This window comes from Mastigoproctus giganteus, chromosome 8 (assembly GCF_048544385.1).
Source record: "Mastigoproctus giganteus isolate SK-2022 chromosome 8, ASM4854438v1, whole genome shotgun sequence".
Taxonomy (NCBI): Eukaryota; Metazoa; Arthropoda; class Arachnida; order Uropygi; family Thelyphonidae; genus Mastigoproctus; species Mastigoproctus giganteus.
In genome coordinates, this window is record NC_143582.1 from 210,744,472 (window position 1) to 210,764,096 (window position 19,625).

The window sequence follows — 19,625 nt, forward strand, 5'->3', positions numbered from 1 at the left end:
ATTAGTTCTAATGTTTCAAGGGAACTGTGTAATGATTTTTTTCTAATTGGTTGAGGGGCGTGCTCAGGGATTAACTTCAATATTAACTTTAAGAATGCAAACATTTTTTTACAAATATTACATGACTTAAAAGACCAACTAACTTACCCTTTAGTTTACTACTCATGCAAAAGCCATCATGGAAGATTAATTGTGAATTTCCAACAGATATTACCTGGAGAATAAGATTCAACACATAATGAACTATAGCATTCTACTTATGAGCAATCAGTTATAAAAAGGTTATATAATGAAAATAATAATAATTAAATAAATATGAAATAGAGCCATATTTCATTGTTGATTTTAAGTTTGTAATACGCCAGATTAATTTAAACTACACTGCACTCGATTTCAATAAAAAAAACTTCTCTAGTTTCTTGAAAATCTTAAAAATTCATTTATAAATGAGCCTGATTTCTTCATTAATTTATTCATTTCTCACACATCCACACTATAAAAAGAATCAGCAATTTCAGTCTGATTAAATTAAGATTAAATTAAATTAAGATCCATTAAAGCAAATAATATAGCACTACTATGAGTTCTAATGTTTTCTTGAAATTTTTATGAATTGAAGAATTAGATCTGATATCATAGGCCAGTCGGGAAATGCTCGTCTGGATTTCAATTTTGCGGAAACAACTCGCTTTCTTTTGTCTTCCTTTGAGATAATTTATTAATTACAAAATTCGGAAATAGTTATCATTGGATGATAACTGATGTACTTCTTGTTTCAATTTCTCTTTATTTAATTCTATTTGATTTGAATCTTTGGCTACATTCATTCCTCTTCTTATACTGGATTGTTCAGAAGTCACGGTGTGATGTCATTTGACATCAAGCGGGCCTTCATGTTTATTCTGTGACAGGCTAACCTGAAAGCTCAGAAAAGCTTTCGTTGTTGCAAAAATAGTGCTAAGCATGATACACAAAAGTATATATTCGGGCGCTTTTATGGTAATAATATTCCGTAGAAGTTTCTTTCGAATGGTTTAATTTCTTCCGGAATTAAACCACTACGTATTCATATTCAAATACGTATTCGTCCTGAATTAAACCACTAATAAAGCTAGCAAAAGTCTTTTCGTAATAATGTAATGTATTACGAGATATTATGGAGCATTTATGATTAGTCCAAGCTGACCGTGTACAGTTCAACGATGATAAAGAGAGAACCTTCGCACTCGATCCTTATATCGGAGAGCTCGGCAAGGGTCTATAATGTTATAAAAGTGCTTAAAAATTACTACCGTAACAATTTAAGGAAAATATTTAATGACACCGCTCATTAACCTTTCTCATAACGAAATGATTAGTTTCACTGCATGCCATCTGTGTATTGCAGTACTGTATGAATCACATCGCGGATAATTTATATATTCGTGGTAGGATGGTCAGGACGTGGTGGACCGTGAAACGATTTTGAGTGGATCACCAAAACGTAAAAAATGTTAATATTATGCAAAATAATGCATATTATTTTGCTTACTATTCGTCTTTAAGACGTTCAAATGCATTTCTTTAAATATACGGGAGATGTCCTTTTGTTAAAAAGTTATAAAAACGTTCTTTCATAAGCACTTAATCTTTTCCTTAAGACATTAAGAAATATATAAATACAAGTGTAACTATGCGTGTTTTTGTGAAGAGCCTATATCTTACTGAAGTTTAGTAGCCCTATGCAGTTTTAATTAACCTGCATTCATTTTTTGTGACATTTAATTGGGACGCTCCCTTGTTTCTTTTTGAATTACCTTATTGAAAAATGAAAAATTCATATGTAGCATAAAAACTCAAATTACTGATAAATGTACCATAAAAAGAAAGACAAGAAGTTATTTACATCGCAAAATGCAAAAACTGTGCGATTAGTAAAATTAATGGAAAGAATACAAACGACAATTAACTAAAATTCTTTCTCCAAAGCAGTTAATAATTATTCAGAACAAATATTTTATTAATTATATTTATTAGTTATATTTCTATGTAGAAATGGAAATGAAGATGCTCTTTGCACGAGGCTATGAGTTAATTCTATTTCAATGATGTTTACTCGCCTGCCCATGGCCTACTAGAGTATAGGCCCCAGCACGAAATCAGGACAGAGGCAATAGTAGAGGTTACTTGAAAGGCTTCTGGGCTAAGGAACATTAAGACAATACGATTTCGAAGTTTCTAATTTACAATTAAAAAAAAGGATACTCTTTTCCAAATTTGGAAAACTCTTTTCCAGATCTTCCAAAGAAATTAAAATGCTAATACATGAAGTACTTTTTTTAAAGGGAAAAATTATTTTAAATTTACGAAGTCATTAATAAATAAATGTAATCGTTCACTGTCACGATATCTCCGCTCATATTATAAATTTCGAATTAAGTAATGCAGAATGAAATCTAAGCAAAATAAACAGTTTTGATAACCAAATATTTATTTATGGTGTACATGTTCAGTTCTTACATTAATTAGAACAAAATAACAGAGACATTCATAAAAATATAGCTCGTAATTTCTTCTTTATGATACAATATATTGCTCATAATTTAAAATATATTTTGCTGAAATTAATGTAAGTGGCTCACATCTGGTGAGTATGGGCTTGGCACACCCAGGGTCCTGAGCAGGATATCATCATTCTTCTCTTTCTTGATGATCTCTCTCTCTCTCTCTCTCTCTCTCTCTCTCTCTCTCTCTCTCTCTCTCTCTCTCTCTCTCTCTCTCTCTCTCAGGGTAACTCAGAATTTTTTTTTTTTTTGGCTGGTACAGCAAATGCCTCAGGCTTCCTTAAACCATATGGCTAATTGTAATAATAAGTTCTGAACATGTACACTATAAATAAAAATTCGTTCAAAACTGTCTGTTTAGCTCAGATTTCATATTATTTCATTCTGCATTAATTAATTCGAATTTTATAATGTGAGCGGAAATATCATGACAGTGGAAGATTACATTTGCCTATTACTGATTTGTAAATTGAAATGAATTTTTCTCTTTATAAAAAAAAGTTCATATATTAGCATTTGATTATCTTTAGCAGCTCTGAAAAAGGGTTTTCCAAATTTGGAAAAAGAGCACCTTTTTTGACTGTAAATTGTAAACTTCGAAATCGTTTTGTCTTAATATTCCTTAGTCCAGATCGCCCTTCTAGTAACGCCTACTACTGCCGCCATCTTGATTTCGTGACGCGTTCTGTTCTTTAGAGTCTAGCTTACCTGTGTATGACGTCACACTCTAACTTATGAGATAAGTAAAAATATCGCATTAGGTTATACAAGAAAAACCTCATTATCTATCCTCATCCATATTATATCCATAAATTGCATGTGTTTCTGGTCGGTTTGACGTTTTGCTGGACAAAAAATCCAATCCGAGTTTCCGGGAGATTAAAAACAATATGCTACCAGAAGGGGCCTGCTAATGATACATAATACTTTGCTGAATAAATACTTTATTTTTTAATTAAGTAGCTTATTGCACACTTCTCGTGAATATATGCTATATCGATCTAACGCGCGAAGAAAATTGAACATTTACAAACGTGATTATACGAACTCCCATTGGCCACTTACCTACCTTCGCTATAAAAAAAAAAGAAAATTTAAAATTAGCATTAATCTCAGTACAGTTATAGATATCTTAATACAGTATACTAAATATTCAGATTTTTTGTAAATGCAAAGGCAATGATATATACCTACAGTTTCTGATCTAAAATTATATTTGGAAAAATAAATGTTATTCTTATCTGTGGCAAGTCTGTGGCGACATCTAGTGAGTATTTTAAAAAACAATACTTTTAAATATGGCAAAATAAAATATTTAAAATAATTACAGAAATGTATTAAAATAGATAGGCTGTAGATCAACCTCAAATAAGTTTATTTGCACTGATATTTCTTAATAACGTACAATATGTTCGTTTTAACTTTAATTATTAGCTCAGAATCGTCGCCATTAAAAGTATCTTTAAACATTGCAATGGATTTTTTTTCTTCTATAGTGTGTTTTGCTACTTTAGCAAGTAGGTCAAGAATTTTGACTCGTTGCCAACAGAAACACAGCTTACGTCGCGCATTCGGTTCAACAACGGGCAACTGAAAGTTTGCTGACATCTTAGATACCTCCTTATCTATTATTGCTCAGACACTCTTTCCAGTTTGATATAAATCTCTGAAGGCTCTTATTAGTTACAGTTCTCAAGCCTACCTACCCACTTAATTACATTATTATTGTTTCCTGTGTGGAATTACATGAGAGTGCGTGGCTATCGTTCCACAACTCAACCCAAATATCTGTTGGCAACTTGTCTGGTCTGCCATGGACGAACTGGTAGTTTTATCTCGTTAGTCGAGAAACTTTATTTATGTGGAAATATTCCAAAAATTTCAGTTGGAGGAAAGGAAGAGTTGTAAAATCAGTAAAACTGGATGATCGAAATGATTCATTTGACATTGTGCCAGATCGTTTTATGCAGATATGTGACATTCATTAAAATAAAATTATTGTTAAGGTAAAACAGAAGAAATATATTAGACGCAGTTATAAGGACCAGTACATACTGATCCTTATAACTGGAATATACTGGACCTACTGAGACCAGTAATCTTGTATATCAGTTACACTTAGCTCCATTGCTGGCATCGATCACTCGATAAGGCGTATCTTGACCATTGAAAGAAAAACCAGAAAGAATTGACGAAGGATGTTCTTCCCGTCATATTGCTTATAGAGTGTCTTGTAATCAGTCGACAGTGAGTAGATTTCTTTCCAAACTCAAGAATATTGGTTCTGCTGATGAGAAAAAAAGAACTGGACGCAAACAAGCCTCTACGCCAAAACAGGACAGCGTTTTGAAGCGATTATCTCTTAAAAACCGTAAAGTTTCTTCGTCTGAGCTGAAAAGAGAATGGGAAGAACATACAGGAGTGGAAGCAAGTGCAGTAACATTCAGAAGACGCCTGTTCAAAAATTGACTTCTAGCCCGTCGTCCTAAGAAGAAGCCCCTCCTCACACAAAAAATGAAAAAGGCCCGATTAATTTAGTGTAAGGAGCATGTCAAATGGACCCCCGAGCAGTGGAAGTTAGTTATTTTTTCGGATGAGAAGAAATTCAACGTGCATGGCTCTGATGGGAGACAAACGATTCACCGTAGAGGTGGTGAAGAATACCATCCAGACTGTATAGTGTCTATAGCGAAATTCCCAACAGCCAAATGACATGGGAGTGCATTTCGTATCACCTGCAGTTTATAAAAGGTTCCGTAAAGGCCAATGGATACCTGGCTATATTGGAAGGCAAATTGCTACCAACCATTAGAGACCATTTCAACCTGCCAAGTAACTGCATCTTTCAGGATGACTCCGCTCCTTGTCATCGGGCGAAAAGTGTAAGAAGGCACTTCTGTAGTTACTTTAGCTTAATTTCTGCATTAGAGGTTCGACAGTAATGTGTTTACATTTGTTACAGGTAAAAAAAATGGTTGGTAGAACGGTCCATTACAACCGTTAGCTGGCCAGGAAACAGTTCGGACCTGAATCCTATAGAGAACTGTTGGCATCGTGTGGAATCTGCAGTTGCCAGAAAGAAACCAAAGACCCTTCGTGAACTTCAGGAAGCCATAATTCGTGTTTGGAACCACGAACTATCAGTTGATTATCTTCAGAAATTGATCTTGTCAATGTCTGGACGATGTGCTGCTCTCATCAGGGCCAGAGGCGGTTCAACTAAATATTAGTTTGCACATAGTGAACTTTTCATTTTGTTTTCCATTTAAAATGATAAACTGAAGCAAATTGAGGGCTTCTGATAACATTTCAGCCATAATTTCTGTGTTTACCAAAACTGTTGTATAAAGGTTGCAAATGCTCATTTTGGAATATTTTGAGAGCACCTGTCAAATATTACTTAGCTTTGCCTTAACTATTAATAAATATCTTTTGTTTATATTTCTATTTGTGATGCTAGTCATTAATGTAACATACCATCGCGAAAAAGGGTTAGAAATGTGAAATTCCTAGGCGATGCACTTACTTTGATCACCAGTGTGTATATAGCTATGTGTTCCCTCCATAAAATGATAGATGAACACCTCATATGCACATTTTCTGTTTGGGCAAAAAGGAATTCTGTGTTAGAATGGAAGTTTTATTTGTAATGGCACTGGGATCTCATATGAATCACTCTCCACCCTTACAACGAGTTGCCTTGATATTGCACTACTTCAAATGAACATCACTTGTCTATTACTCTAAATAAAAGCACATTCCTAATGATATAAGTTCTCAAAGTTTTGTTTATCGGAATACGCTATGCTTTCACCTCCACAACGAGTTTCCTCGCTGTTACACTATTTAAAAGAGTACTTCCTCTTTGAAAAATGGATGCGCTGCTCGAAATAGCACAAGGCAACTTATTGTGACGGTAATGAATTCGCCATATGAGTGACATGTATCATTTATATGGGAAAAATTAATCGTTTGTTCATCTGAAGTGTCCTCTCAGGTAACACAGTGGTTAAATCACCGTTCTCCCCCACACTGTTTGGAAAAGGCCCAGGTTCGAATCTTGCTAATGACGAGAGGAACTTTTATAGGCGTTTTTCGCTCAATGGCTCAATTAGTCAGTCTCATCGAGAACAGCATGGTTTTCTCTCCCCAGAATTCGGGTTTTTCGTCCAGCAAATCAGGCAAACCAAAAAGAGAACATACACAATTTATGAACATAAATACATATGGGTGGATAAGATTCTTCTAGAATAACTCAAATATGACCGGTTTTTTGTTCATTTGAAGTAGTGTAATACCGAGGCAACTCGTTGTGCAGATTAGACGTTTTCGTATGAAAGATTCGTACAATTTGTAGAGAAAAACCTTTTGCTTTTATTTATATATGTTTTCTTTTTTTTTTAAATAAATTGTTGCAGAAAGCAACAATTTATTTTAAATTATTGCTAAATAGGAAGAGGATCATTTTTTACCAAAGAACAAAGTTTTTTACAAGTTATTTAGAATTTTTATTTGCTTGTGCACGTACTTTTCTTTAGGTTTTGAGTACTCGTTATTACGTTAACTGTAGAATTAACTGATTGCGTTAGCTATGTAATTGCACTTGTTAACAAAGCCTAAGTAAAATCCGCTTTGAAAGAAGATTCCCCTTATAAAGAGAATTAACTTCTAAGACTAAAAATGCAAAAATCCTAGAAAAACAAAAGCGTAGTGCACTGTAATATTGGTGCATTAATGATATTATTTAATCTGTAATTCACCCTTACGTTCATATTCCGAAGGAAATTCCGTCACTTTAGCTACAACAACTTGTTTCAATCAGACAATGTTAACAAATAAATCAGTGTCATTTCTACTTAAACGCTATTAGTTTAAAGGATTGGAAAAATCATTAGAACGTATGGACAAATAACGCAGGCAGTTTTTATGACTGATGCTATATGAACTTTGATTCTTAGCATCAGTTTGCCAATACTGATATCGTGCACACTTGACTTCTAAGCACGCCAGAACTCAAACGCTACATAATTAAATTTATTATTATTATTATTATTATTAGCCATATGGTGCAAGAAAGCCTCAGGGTTTTTTTTTTTTTTTGCATATGGTGCAAAAAAAAAAATTCTGAATTACCCTGAGAGAGAGAGAGAGGGAGTCAGAAGTAGAAGGGAATCAGCAAGAAAAAGAATGATGATATCCAACTCAGGATCCTGGGTGTGCCAAGCCCATACTCACCAGATGTGAGCCCCTGGGGTATAGATGTTTTTTGCTCTCTCATCTCAACAGATTTATTACTTGCTAGGCCCCGACCGGGCTAGCCAGGTGGATAAAGTGCCTGCCTGGCAACCCAAAGGTCGCGGGTTCGAATCCTGCCTCGGGCTTGGATCAGAGTAAAATGCAAAAACCTTTGGGAGGTGCATTATGGCCACAGAAGCCGATACGCCAACTAACAAAAAAAAAACTTCTTGGGATTTCTTTTAAACTTAATAACTATAATACTTAAACTTTAATTATTATACTACAATTAAAATTATTCAAGTAGAGAAAGATTTGTACTTACGTATGTAAGAAATATAGTGGCATGTAGTTGAAGTTAATTTTTTTATAATTAAAAAACAGGAGCAGTGTTAAAAGAAAGACAATACATTATTGTATCAATTAACTTAAACTTTCTAACGACAGTATGCCTTGTTATGTTTTAATTAAATTAGTAAAAACAATAAATTAGTATTAATATTATTAACGTGCCATGCTTAATTTTATTTTATAAACATCCTTTTTCTATTTGAGCGTTACAGTTCAAAAAGGAATTCTGTGTTAGAAGAGAAGTTTTCTTTGTAATGGTACTGGGATCTCATATGAATCGCTCTCCACCCTCACAACGAGTTGCCTTGATATTGCACTATTTCAAATGACGATCACTTGTCTATTACTCTAAATAATAAGCATTTCCTTAATGACATAAGTTCACAATCATAAAAACTGTAGTTTGTTTTTTCCACTTTATTTTCATCTATAAAAAATTAAAGCGGTTTTATGTGATATATCTTTTTGTGTTAGATTACCTTTCTAATGGATATAATTAAATAGATAATTCTAAAATTTCATTTATACAAAAATTCGTCTTTTTATCGACTATTTAAAAAAAAGGGAAGTAATGGATCCTTCTCTTCTGAAAAAGCGTCAATTATTATTATTGTTTTTTTTTTTTTTTTTTTTTTTTTTTTTGCTTGTTTGTCGGTTTTGTTTGGTTTGGGTTTCACTCTCAAAAAGAATACATATTTAGGATTATAATTTTATTTTTCTTTAAAAAGTAAACAAAAAATTTTCAGATAAAAATAAAAAATAAAATTGACGCCACCAGTAACTGTCATCAGAATGCATGACGTCACAGAACAAATCCAGTACGCATATGCAAATACCTGGCAGCAGTATGGTATGCTGTGCGACATTTGGCAACTCGTCTTATGACAAGCTGTCATCAACCACGCAAGATCTATCCTCTTCGCTTATGGTTGGCATGTTTGTCAAAAGTTTCCAAACTTTTATTAACTTGCTTTAAAAGGAATGATTCTAGTCAGATATTAATTAAAAATAAATAACGTTTATTTTTATTTAATACTGCAGTACAGCAATATCCTAAATTATTGAAAGTTTTCAGAAATGAAAACATTGAATGTTTTCAGAAACATCACAAAATTTCCTTAGATATTTCATTTTATTTTTAGCGAATATAGCAACGACAAAATCATACCACTGCATATTATATAGCCATAAAGAAAAATAAATAAATAAATAATAATTTCTTATCGAAAATTATTCCAATTTTCGTTCACATCAACCGGATCGAATTTCTGAAAAATAAAAATAAAACTTTATTTTAGCTTCGGTAAGATAATTACACACTGAAAACTGTTCAGATTTTTGTACTTGATCCGGTTTAGAAATTACTGGTTATAAAGCACGCGGTCATTAGTTGTGTAAGGATCTCTACCCTTATGTAAAATGTCTAGATGTTTTAATAAACTCATGCTGCACTTTTAACCATTTTATTTTTTGTTTCAGGCAGTTTTCGCGTCTGAGGAAGACCACGAGCAAGCTGCTATGTCCTATTCTCGGTCTTATCGATCATCTTCCTCGTCGTATAAATACAGAGATGGTAAGAATTGAAAGTAGTGTAGTGTTTGTGTGTGTGTGTGTACGCACGCGTGCGTTTTAACTCTGACTGGTCTTATACACCATGACAGAAATCAGGAGTCGCCTAAATCAGATTTATTTATGTCAACAAATATATAAATGATAAAATAATGAAAATAACAAAATAAAATATAAATTATGTATTTATTTGGGGCAAATTTCTCATTCGATTTAATAGCGCTTTCCTTTTTTATATTATTAACTATACATAATGGTACCCCAAAGCAATGACTATCGAATACATTAAAATCAAAATAAAGTTAAAATTGTTCAATATTATAATTGTATCCAATAGATTTAAGTATAAGAATCGTTCATATGAAACAGACCTTTAGATATGAGAGGTGGGAGCGGCTCCTAGAAGGTCAGTTTGACTGCGCCTCGTATCTTTGTGAAGAACAGCAACACTGCTAAAGGGCCAGTGAGTAATATAGATTTGTGTGTGTTCTGTTGTTGTGTTTGAAATGATGAAATATTTCTCTCGACTCTGAAAATATTCTTCTATCATCTGTAGGCTTCTAATAAACAAATCTTTATGATTGTAGCAGGCAGGCACTCATAATCTACAGTAATACCCAATACGGCGCACAGAATGGAGATTAACATTATGAAAATGTGATAATAGACTATAAAATATTTAAGGGCAAAGGCCTCATGCTACGAGGTAGAATGACTAACATATAGGTTAGTGCAAAAGCATCATTTTAACGTAGCCATCTACCAAAGTAGTTAAATTAATTAATTTAATTGGCATCGTTTTGGTTATATCTCATATTGTGAAACCTTCACAACGAGTTGCCATGGTATTGTACTACCTCGAATAAGTAACACTTCACCAGTGGAGAAGACTACTGTTCGTCATTCTACCTCGTAGCATGAGGCCTTTGCCCTTAAATATTTTATAGTCTATATCACTGCACACCATCAGGCATCTCTCATATTGTGAAGTTATACTTCATAATTGGGTTGTCACTATTGCAACACCAGGGTACCTGCCCACCCACCGAAGAGAAGCCAACAAGCTTGGAAACGGTGCCGTCTGGGGGGCCCTGATGTCCACTGAGTTTCCTCGAATAGGTAACAACAATCTTTTCTACTGGGGAAGTGTTGCCTATTCGAGGAATATATGAGCTTTGAGTGTGAGTTGAAGGAGCAACTGTCCCTTTCTTCTTTCTACGGCATTTCCTTCCTCTACCTCTCCTACTATCACCTTCCTACATCTTTATCTCTTTCCTAAGTCTAATAGGGATAGTATGAGGATAACCGAGAACTTTATCCCATACCATATTTCAAAACGGTGCCGTCTAGGTGGTGGTATCCGCTGAGAATAAATAACGGTAGTCTTCTCCACTGGTGAAGTGTTACTTATTCGAGGTAGTACAATACCATGGCAACTCGTTGTGAAGGCATTCATAATATGAGATATAACCAAAACGATGCCAATTTAATTAATTAATTTAACTGCTTTGGTAGATGGCTATGTTAAAATGATGCTTTTGCACTAACCTATATGTTAGAAAATGTGATAAGTAAGTGGAAATATAAATATTACAGTTAAAATAATATGAGGTTAATCCCATGGATACCAGTCGGAAAGACTGCTGAATACCTAATGAAGTATACAAAACTGCACCTGCTTTATCAAGAATTTGAGTACATCGTCAAAAATAGAGAAACTTGTTGAGGCACTAGAAGAAATCCGCAACTAAGTAAAAGACAGTCCCGGATAATTAATGGGGTTGGCTTAGTGCTAAGTCGGGGTTGTGGATCTTTGATTGTTATTCATCCCAAAACACAAGAGTGTCCCATTGAGTTATTCCAAGTGTTTCAGCCTGCACATAATATCAATTGTCTCGTAAACACACACACACACACACACACACACACACACACACACACACACACACACACACACACACACACACACACACAGGTCAATATAGTCTTAGATGCTAATGTGCTATACAAAGACAAGTGTTCTACCATCCAACAAATCATTTAAGAGTGCTGCCAAGCGAATATGGTCAGGTTTTTTTCAGCGGGACCTAAGAGAGAGAGAGAGAGAGAGAGAGAGAGAGAGAGAGAGAGTAGCTATTATGTTATTAGTGTGTAGCGTGGAAAAGAATTCACATTTGTGTATTAACCATTTAATTTAATAAGCCTCTGCAGGACAGAGATGCAGTCGAAGCTTAGATTTTCACACAGTAGGACTGTTGTCTCAATTATAGAGGACATGTAAGTAATGGCAGCTTTGAGAATTTGTTAAGTTCTTATAGGACCAGCAAAGTGAATAGGCAGCTTAACGTGTAACAGTGTTAATTAGGGCTAGTTGTGGTCCCGAGGAAGGTAACGTACGCGGACGCAAATTCACACTTTGTGAGATTTGCCCATACGCTGCCAAACAAAAAAAAAGTGCACGGTCCATTGTTCGCTATTCCACAGGGAAATTGGCGGCAATAAAATAGTTATAATGAAGTTGTAAACTCTTCTGGCCTTCGCTGTCCACAGTTACAAGTTAGCAGAAGGATCATACTGAAGTAAAAAATATAACTGAATGCAAAAAGCAACAACTTTTATGCTCGAACCGAAAACATTTCGTTTCTGCACATCAGCCATATTTCTCGTTTATTCCTCCAATCAGTACATGGGAACAAAAATAATATCCAGTGCTTCAGCTACAATATGCAGTATACGGATAGCCTGTGTGATATGTAAGAAAAAATATATTTGACAGATTTCTATTGGCTCAATTTTAACGAAATCTGCAAGGTTCGACAAATCATTCTAAAAGTGCCAAATATAAAATTTCATGAAAATCCATCCACTGGGAGTCGAATTATTACATGCGGCCGGACGGACAAAGAAATAATAATTTCCGAATTTCTATTGGTCCGATTATAATGCCCGAATATGCAATGACTCGAAAAATCTTTCTAAGAGAGCCAAATCACTTAGGAAGGAAATTCATAACCAAAACAATAATTACAGCACCCAAATACCTCAATCCTGAAAAGCGAGTTTATGCGGCTCAAACAATCCTATGGGATGTCTTAGAGAAATGCAACTCGGGATTAACCTGATGACAAGATGGATAATCACTCTCTCTGTCTCTGCTGCAACGAAGAAACTAACCATCACAGAGCATTCAAAGGCCTGGTGAAATCCAAAAGTCTGTGAAAGCTTCCGCATCAAACAGGATATGCACAAGGGGTGGAAAAACTCTGGCTCACCCTCGGACAAAAATGCTTTCTCCCGAGCTAGGGCGCTTTTCATTAGGAACAAGAGGGAGGTGATTAAACTTCACCTAGAGGATACCATAAATAAGGGGAAGCCCTTCCATAGAAGTCAATCAGAAGACGCTATTCGCTCACTCAATCTGAGCAGTTGACTCGACAATATAACTAAATTCACCGCTCAGATAGATTCCATTACACCAATGGAATTCCCAACCAATCCGATTTCAACAAAACTCCTTAAATAAATCCAATATAGGGGAATTACACTACTTTTATAGTGTAATTTTTGGTGAGATGTAAGTAATTACATTACTTACATCACACCAAAAATCAGCTGATCGACTCATTAAATAGCGTAGCAACTACGGCCGCGTCTGGTGCCGAAGGGATTCCTCAGCTTATGTTGAAATTCCAGTGTACATTTCTTGTTGATGCTACCCTGTCTTTATTTAACAAGATCCTTCATCAAAAATTTTTCCTCCTACGTGGCATGTCTATCTAGTAAGACTGCTGCCGAAAATACGCTCTGCTTCTCAGAGCCCAGTAACTTTCGTCCAATTTCTTCTACATCAAGCTTATTAAACCTCTTTGAGAAATCTCTTCTGAGAACGTTAACCACTCAAATAATTCCACAACAGCCACCGCAGATCACTATGCTAACCGGTGAAGATTCATCACTATAAATCTAGTCACCACCATTACCAAGATCCTCGGGGCATTTTAGCACGGTTCGGAAATCACCACTACGTATATCGACGTCCAGGCAGCATTTGATTCCAAATCCGTTCACGCATTGGCAAGGCTACTATGTGAGTATTACCTCGTTGGCGGAGACGTCAATGCTCGAGAACAGGACTATTATTGTTCGTCGCAATGGCAATCTGCACTACACCAGAACTATTACAGGTAGAGGACCACATCCAGAGAAGATCGAGAGTGTGGATGTGTAATTTGGTGCTCCGTTTCTATGTGTTTTTAAAAGTAGTGTAATTCCCCTATGTTGGATTTATTTCGTGATATCCAAGATCCCTAGGTGACGGTGAGTCCCCAGATATTATTTTGTGCCGAACTTCTAAGGTGTTTTGGAAATATAGCAGTTTTTAATTTTTGTCTTGTACTGTCAACTCCAACGTAGGACAGCAAGCCAGCGCAATATAGGTTCGGCCGTTGTTTTGCATTGGAATTAACTGCATTGCATCAAAGGCAGATATTGTTGGGATATCAGATACATGGTGTCACACAGATATAAGGAGTGCAGAATTGGAATTTGGGGAGTACAATGTGTACAGAAAGGATAGACAGGGTAGTAAGGGAGGAGGGTTTGTGCTGTTAGTTAAGAAACACAAAATCTAAGGAAGTGCATCCAATTGACACGGGTGGACAGTGCAATGTTTAGTCTTTTTTGGTGTTACATAAACACTTGCAAAGGGAAAATGAGAGTAGGAGTATGTTATAGGCCTAATGACTCTGATTAGTACAATGAACAGTTGTGCAGAGAGATAGAATGGGCCAGTAAATCAGAATGTTTTGTAATGGGGGATTTTAATTTTCCAAATATTGACTTGTTGGTTGGTCACTCACACCGCTAACAAGGCTTTTGTCGATTTATTGGAGGATTGTTTTCTACAGAAATATGTTCGAGAGGAAACCGAAGGGAGTAATACCCTTGATCTGATTATCAGCAGTGATTATTCATACATTAAGAATTTGCAGATAAAGAAATCATTAGATAACAGTGATCAGTGTACTGATGTGGGATTTACTTAAAGATGTACCGGTAACTACCATCCCTTGGTAGTAGTAAAGTAAGGGTTTTTGTTTTCGTAAAGGTGACTACAGCGGTCTCAGAGAGTTTGTAAATTCTATACACTGGGATCAACTGATGATGTTACCAACTGTGAATTTTAAATGTGAAGCCTTCACGGACTTAATCTTGGAGACTACTAGGCTTTTCATACCAACTAGAAAATACTGTTCAAGGTTCAGGCCTAAATAGATGTCAGATGAATTAATGAGGCTCGTGGCAGAAAATAAAAATGCATGGGATAGATATAAATTATCAGGAGACGCAGAAGCCTACGGCAGATATAAGCTAGTCTGTAATCAAGTCACAAATGAGGTTAGGCAGGCGAAGGCAGATTACGAGAAATATTTTTGGAAAAGGACGCAAAGAAAAACAGCAAATAATTCTTTACTTAGGTAAACTCTAGAAGGAAGGGGAACAATCAGATTGGTCCACTTAACATAGATGGTTCGACTGTTGATGATCCTGCTCAAGTAGCTGATAAATTGAATGAGTATTTTGCATCTACATTCACACATGAAGAGTTATTCAAGGGGGTGAGTGCCAAACGTTTATCAAACTCCAACAGGGAGATAAGTGAATTTATAATAACTGAGAGCCAAGTGGAGGAGAAATTGTTGAAGTTAAACATAAAAAAGGCACCTTGGGGCAGACGGAAGCTATCCAGTTATAATGAAGGAGGCAGCAAGGGAAGTAAGCAAACCATTAGCCATAATTATGAGAGCATCCTTAGAGTCAGATGAGATCCCCACGGACTGGAGATGTGCAAATGTATCCCCAATTCACAAAGGGGGTTCAAAGGGTGACACAAATAATTATAGACCTGTTAGTTTAACTTCTACTCCGGGAAAAATAATGGAGTCACTGGTTAAGGAGGTGATATAGGATCACCTAGACAAACAGCAGTAATAGTTCAGACACATCATGGGTTTGTAAAGGGGAAGCCTTGTCTGACCAATTTGATTGGTTACTAAGATGTGGTCACAAAGGAACTGGATGCCAAAAATAATTTTGATATCATATACTTGGATTTCAGGAAAGCGTTTGATACTGTTGCACATGGAAGACTGCTGTACAAATTGGAGCAGAATGGTATTAAGGGTAAGTTACTGCAATGGATAAAGGGATGGTTGAGTGGAAGACGGCAGAGAGTGGTAATAAATGGACACTGCTCTACGTGGACTAATGTTATTAGTGGAGTCCCCCAGGATTCAGTGTTGGGCCCATTGTTGTTTTGTGTATTTATCAATGATATCGATGAAAGTATATCAGGCTTAATGTCCAAGTTTGCAGATGATACAATGGTTGGTAGGGTTGTTAATGACAGTAAAGACAGTATGCTACTGCAACAGGATCTAGAAAAGTTAGGCAGATGGGTGAGAAGTGGCAACTGAAGTTTAACATTGACAAATGTTAAACATTTGTTAAACAACAATTGTTAACCCCAGGGGCTCAACATCTGGTGAGTATGGGTTTGGCACACCCAGGGTTCTGAGCTGGATATCATCATTCTTCTCTTTCTTGGTGATTCTCTTCTACTTTTGACTCTCTCTCTCTCTCAGAGTAACTCGGGAATTTTTTTTTTTATTTGCTGGTGCAGCATAAGCCTCAGGCTTCCTTGCACCATATAGCTAATAATTATAATAATAATATAATAATAAATGCAAAGTACTCCATATGGGTAGCAGTAACCCAGGAGAAACGTAGCAAGTGTGTGGTACTACACTCAGGGAGGTGGAGAATGAAAACGACCTGTGGGCAATTGTGCAGTCAGTTACGAAATTCTCTGAGCAGTGCAGACGGGCTGCCGGAGCAAGTCATGGAGCTTTGTCAATGATATATATAGGAATTTTGCTAGCAGAGACAAAGTGGTGATTATCCCTTTTTATAAGGCAATGGTCAGGCCACACCTTGAGTATAGTGTACAGGTCTGGAGGCCTCATTTTAGGAAGGATGTAAATTTGCTAGAACGAATATAGAGAAGGGCAACAAGATTGGTGAGAGGAACAAAGGGGTGAGCTTACGAAGAAAGGCTTAAGTACTGCAAGTTGCAGCATCTGGAGACTAGGCACCTGCGAAGTGATCTGATCGAGGTGTATAAAGCCTTGAATGGTTTGAGCAGGCTCAATGCTAACGGGATACTTTCGCTTGCTCAGACTAAGAACCTGAGGGTGCTAGATTCAAATTTACAAAAGACAGTTGTAGAATAGATGTGCAGAAAAATGCCTCTAGCCAACGGGTAGTTGATTGCTGGAACAGACTTCCATCTGTTGTTGCGGAAGTTGATAGCTTAAATAAATTTAAGGCTGAACTAGACAAACATTTGGAGTGACCAGATGGGTGAAATGGGAAGTTTTTTTTTTTTTTTTTGGCTGATGCTGTATAAGCTTGCTTTCTTGCATCATATGCCTCAACTAAAGCTAATGCTAATGCTAATCACTGCCATGGATCCATCATTCCAGTGTTCAAACCTTTCTGTGCCTGCTCAGATGACTGTTCTGCACTATAAAAGGACTTCTCCCTGGAAATAATGTCACTTGATAACGCGCTGTTGAAAATATATTTTCATGTGTAAATTTGTCATTTGTGTGCTCCAGGCTTTAATCGTGTTATGTAGTTGGTCATTATGCTGGTTTTTTCCCCCGTCATCTTTGTTTATTATGCTGTGTTTGTAAAATCTGTTGATTCGTTGATTTTTAAGATTCGAGTTATGCATGCGGACGGACATTATTATTATTATTATTATTATTATTATTATTATTACAAGGAATATATAGTACAAGGAAGAAAAAGTCAAGGGGAAACCAAATTAAAACACTAGTAGAACAGATTTCTGGTGCAAACAAACAATATGAGGCTGCAAATAGGTTTGCCAAAGCTGTATTGGATCTCAACAGATATTTAATACATTATTGCCAAAATTCCTTTACTCAACAAGATAGGCTTCCTCAGATAATGAACTCTTGTGTAGTCTTAGCTCCACATTATACTGAGATTCTTAAAATTATAGAACAATTAAAGAACAAGAAATCTTACGGACTGGACTGTATTACAGTAACCGAAGTAAAGAGAAACAAAGAACAGTTCTCTGTTCTCTTGGTAGAGCTAATAGCACGGATGTTAGAGTTGGGAAGCTATCCTACAAACTTACTGTCATTTAAGATAATTCCCATATATAAAAAGGGACCACCAGATGACTTTTGCAACTACAGACCAATAACAATACAGTCAGTTTTAAATAAGATAATAGAAAATTATATATTTTCCCATATAAGCAAATATTTACATCAATATGGACTGTTAAACAACTCTCTATTCTCATATCAGAAGGGCAAGAGCACACAGACATTATTAGAGCACTTAGTAGACTCTCTAAACTTACATTTGAACAACAATAACTTCATATTGATTTTATTTATAGATTTGACCAAAGCATATGACCTAATTGATATCCCAATATTGCAACAGAAATTACTGAAATATGGAATAAGGGGAAGACTCAATCAACTACTAGCAAATTATTTAACCAAGAGAAAAATAACAGTAGAAGTAGAAAATACAAAGGGGAAATCTTATAATGTAAAGAGAGGAGTACCTCAGGGCACTCATGCTGGGCCAATCATGTTCAACATCTATATAAATGACATATTCGAAGTAATTAAGAACTCCTTTATAAAAATTTATGCAGATGATATAATCTTATATACAATAGGAAAGGACCTAACAAAAATGGCGAATGATTTACAACAGGATGCAATACATTTACAATCTTGGCTGCACGATAATAAATTAGCACTCAGCTTTGAAAAAACTAAATTTTTGGTAATAAGGCCTCCTCATCAAACCTTGGACATTCAACCCTCTATCAAATTGCACAAACATGATTGCCTACATGAACAGAATTTCCAGAATTGCGAATGTCTAACTGTGGAAGAAGTCTCAAATCATTGTTACCTTGGGTTATGGATCGACTACAGTCTAAGTTGGATAATGCATATAACAAACTTGTACAAAAAAATGAGATTTTATGTGTACTTTTTCTACTACATTAAGAATAAGTTAAATCTTAGAACAAAAGTAACCTTATATTATGCATTAGTGGACTCCCAACTCAATTATTTAGTAAATATATGGGCACGAGCAAATAAAACAGAAATAAGGGCAATAGACAACTTAATGAATAGGATTCTGAAACTTTTAATGGGGACAAACTCTTGGAATGACCTGAATAAGAGAAGGCAATTTTTGTTGAAACATAAAATATTGTATCCAGTTCAAAAACTGAAGTTAATCTATTCTTAAAAAATCTTAACACTATTTTTGAAGAGTCGAATCTGCAAAGAAATGTCACACATAATTTAAGGAACCCAAAAGCAATTACTTTGCCTCACCCTAGGGTACTAAATAGATTTGGAGATAGGCACACAATGAATGTAATAAACAACTTGTTGGCTAGCATTGATTTCAGGCTCAGGAGAAGTTATCCCATCTCCAAATTAAAATTCCTAATAAGAAAATTCTTGATACTCAATGACACAGTAGATTAGAATTGATATGCAGATAAACTACCTCTGTTTACAGTGTGGAATATACTATGTGTAGTGACTTCATAGTCTTTTCTGTAAGATAACAAATTTGTACAAAACTTGTAAAGGAAGAACTACAACTTGTTGTCAAGAAATTTACTTTTCTTAACAAGTTCATTTATTGTAAACGAATTCTCTTGATAAATAAAATTGTATTGTATTGTATTGTATTGTATTTGCCATATGATGCAAGGAAGCCTGAGGCTTATGCTGCACCAGCCAAAAGAAATTCTCAAGTTACCCTGAGAGAGAGAGAGAG

The 19,625-nt window shown here is 35.5% G+C and overlaps 1 protein-coding gene across 3 annotated transcripts in view; it reads left to right on the forward strand.

Moving 5' to 3' along the window:
- LOC150082242 (protein Obscurin-like) overlaps positions 1-19,625 on the forward strand; it is an 865,351-nt gene that overhangs the window by 93,452 nt on the left and 752,274 nt on the right. For all 3 annotated transcript variants that reach the window (XM_090379203.1, XM_090379204.1, XM_090379205.1), the window contains one exon: positions 9,609-9,702. In XM_090379203.1, coding sequence (XP_090235329.1) covers positions 9,609-9,702 — 94 coding nt within the window. The remainder of the gene's footprint in view (positions 1-9,608; positions 9,703-19,625) is intronic.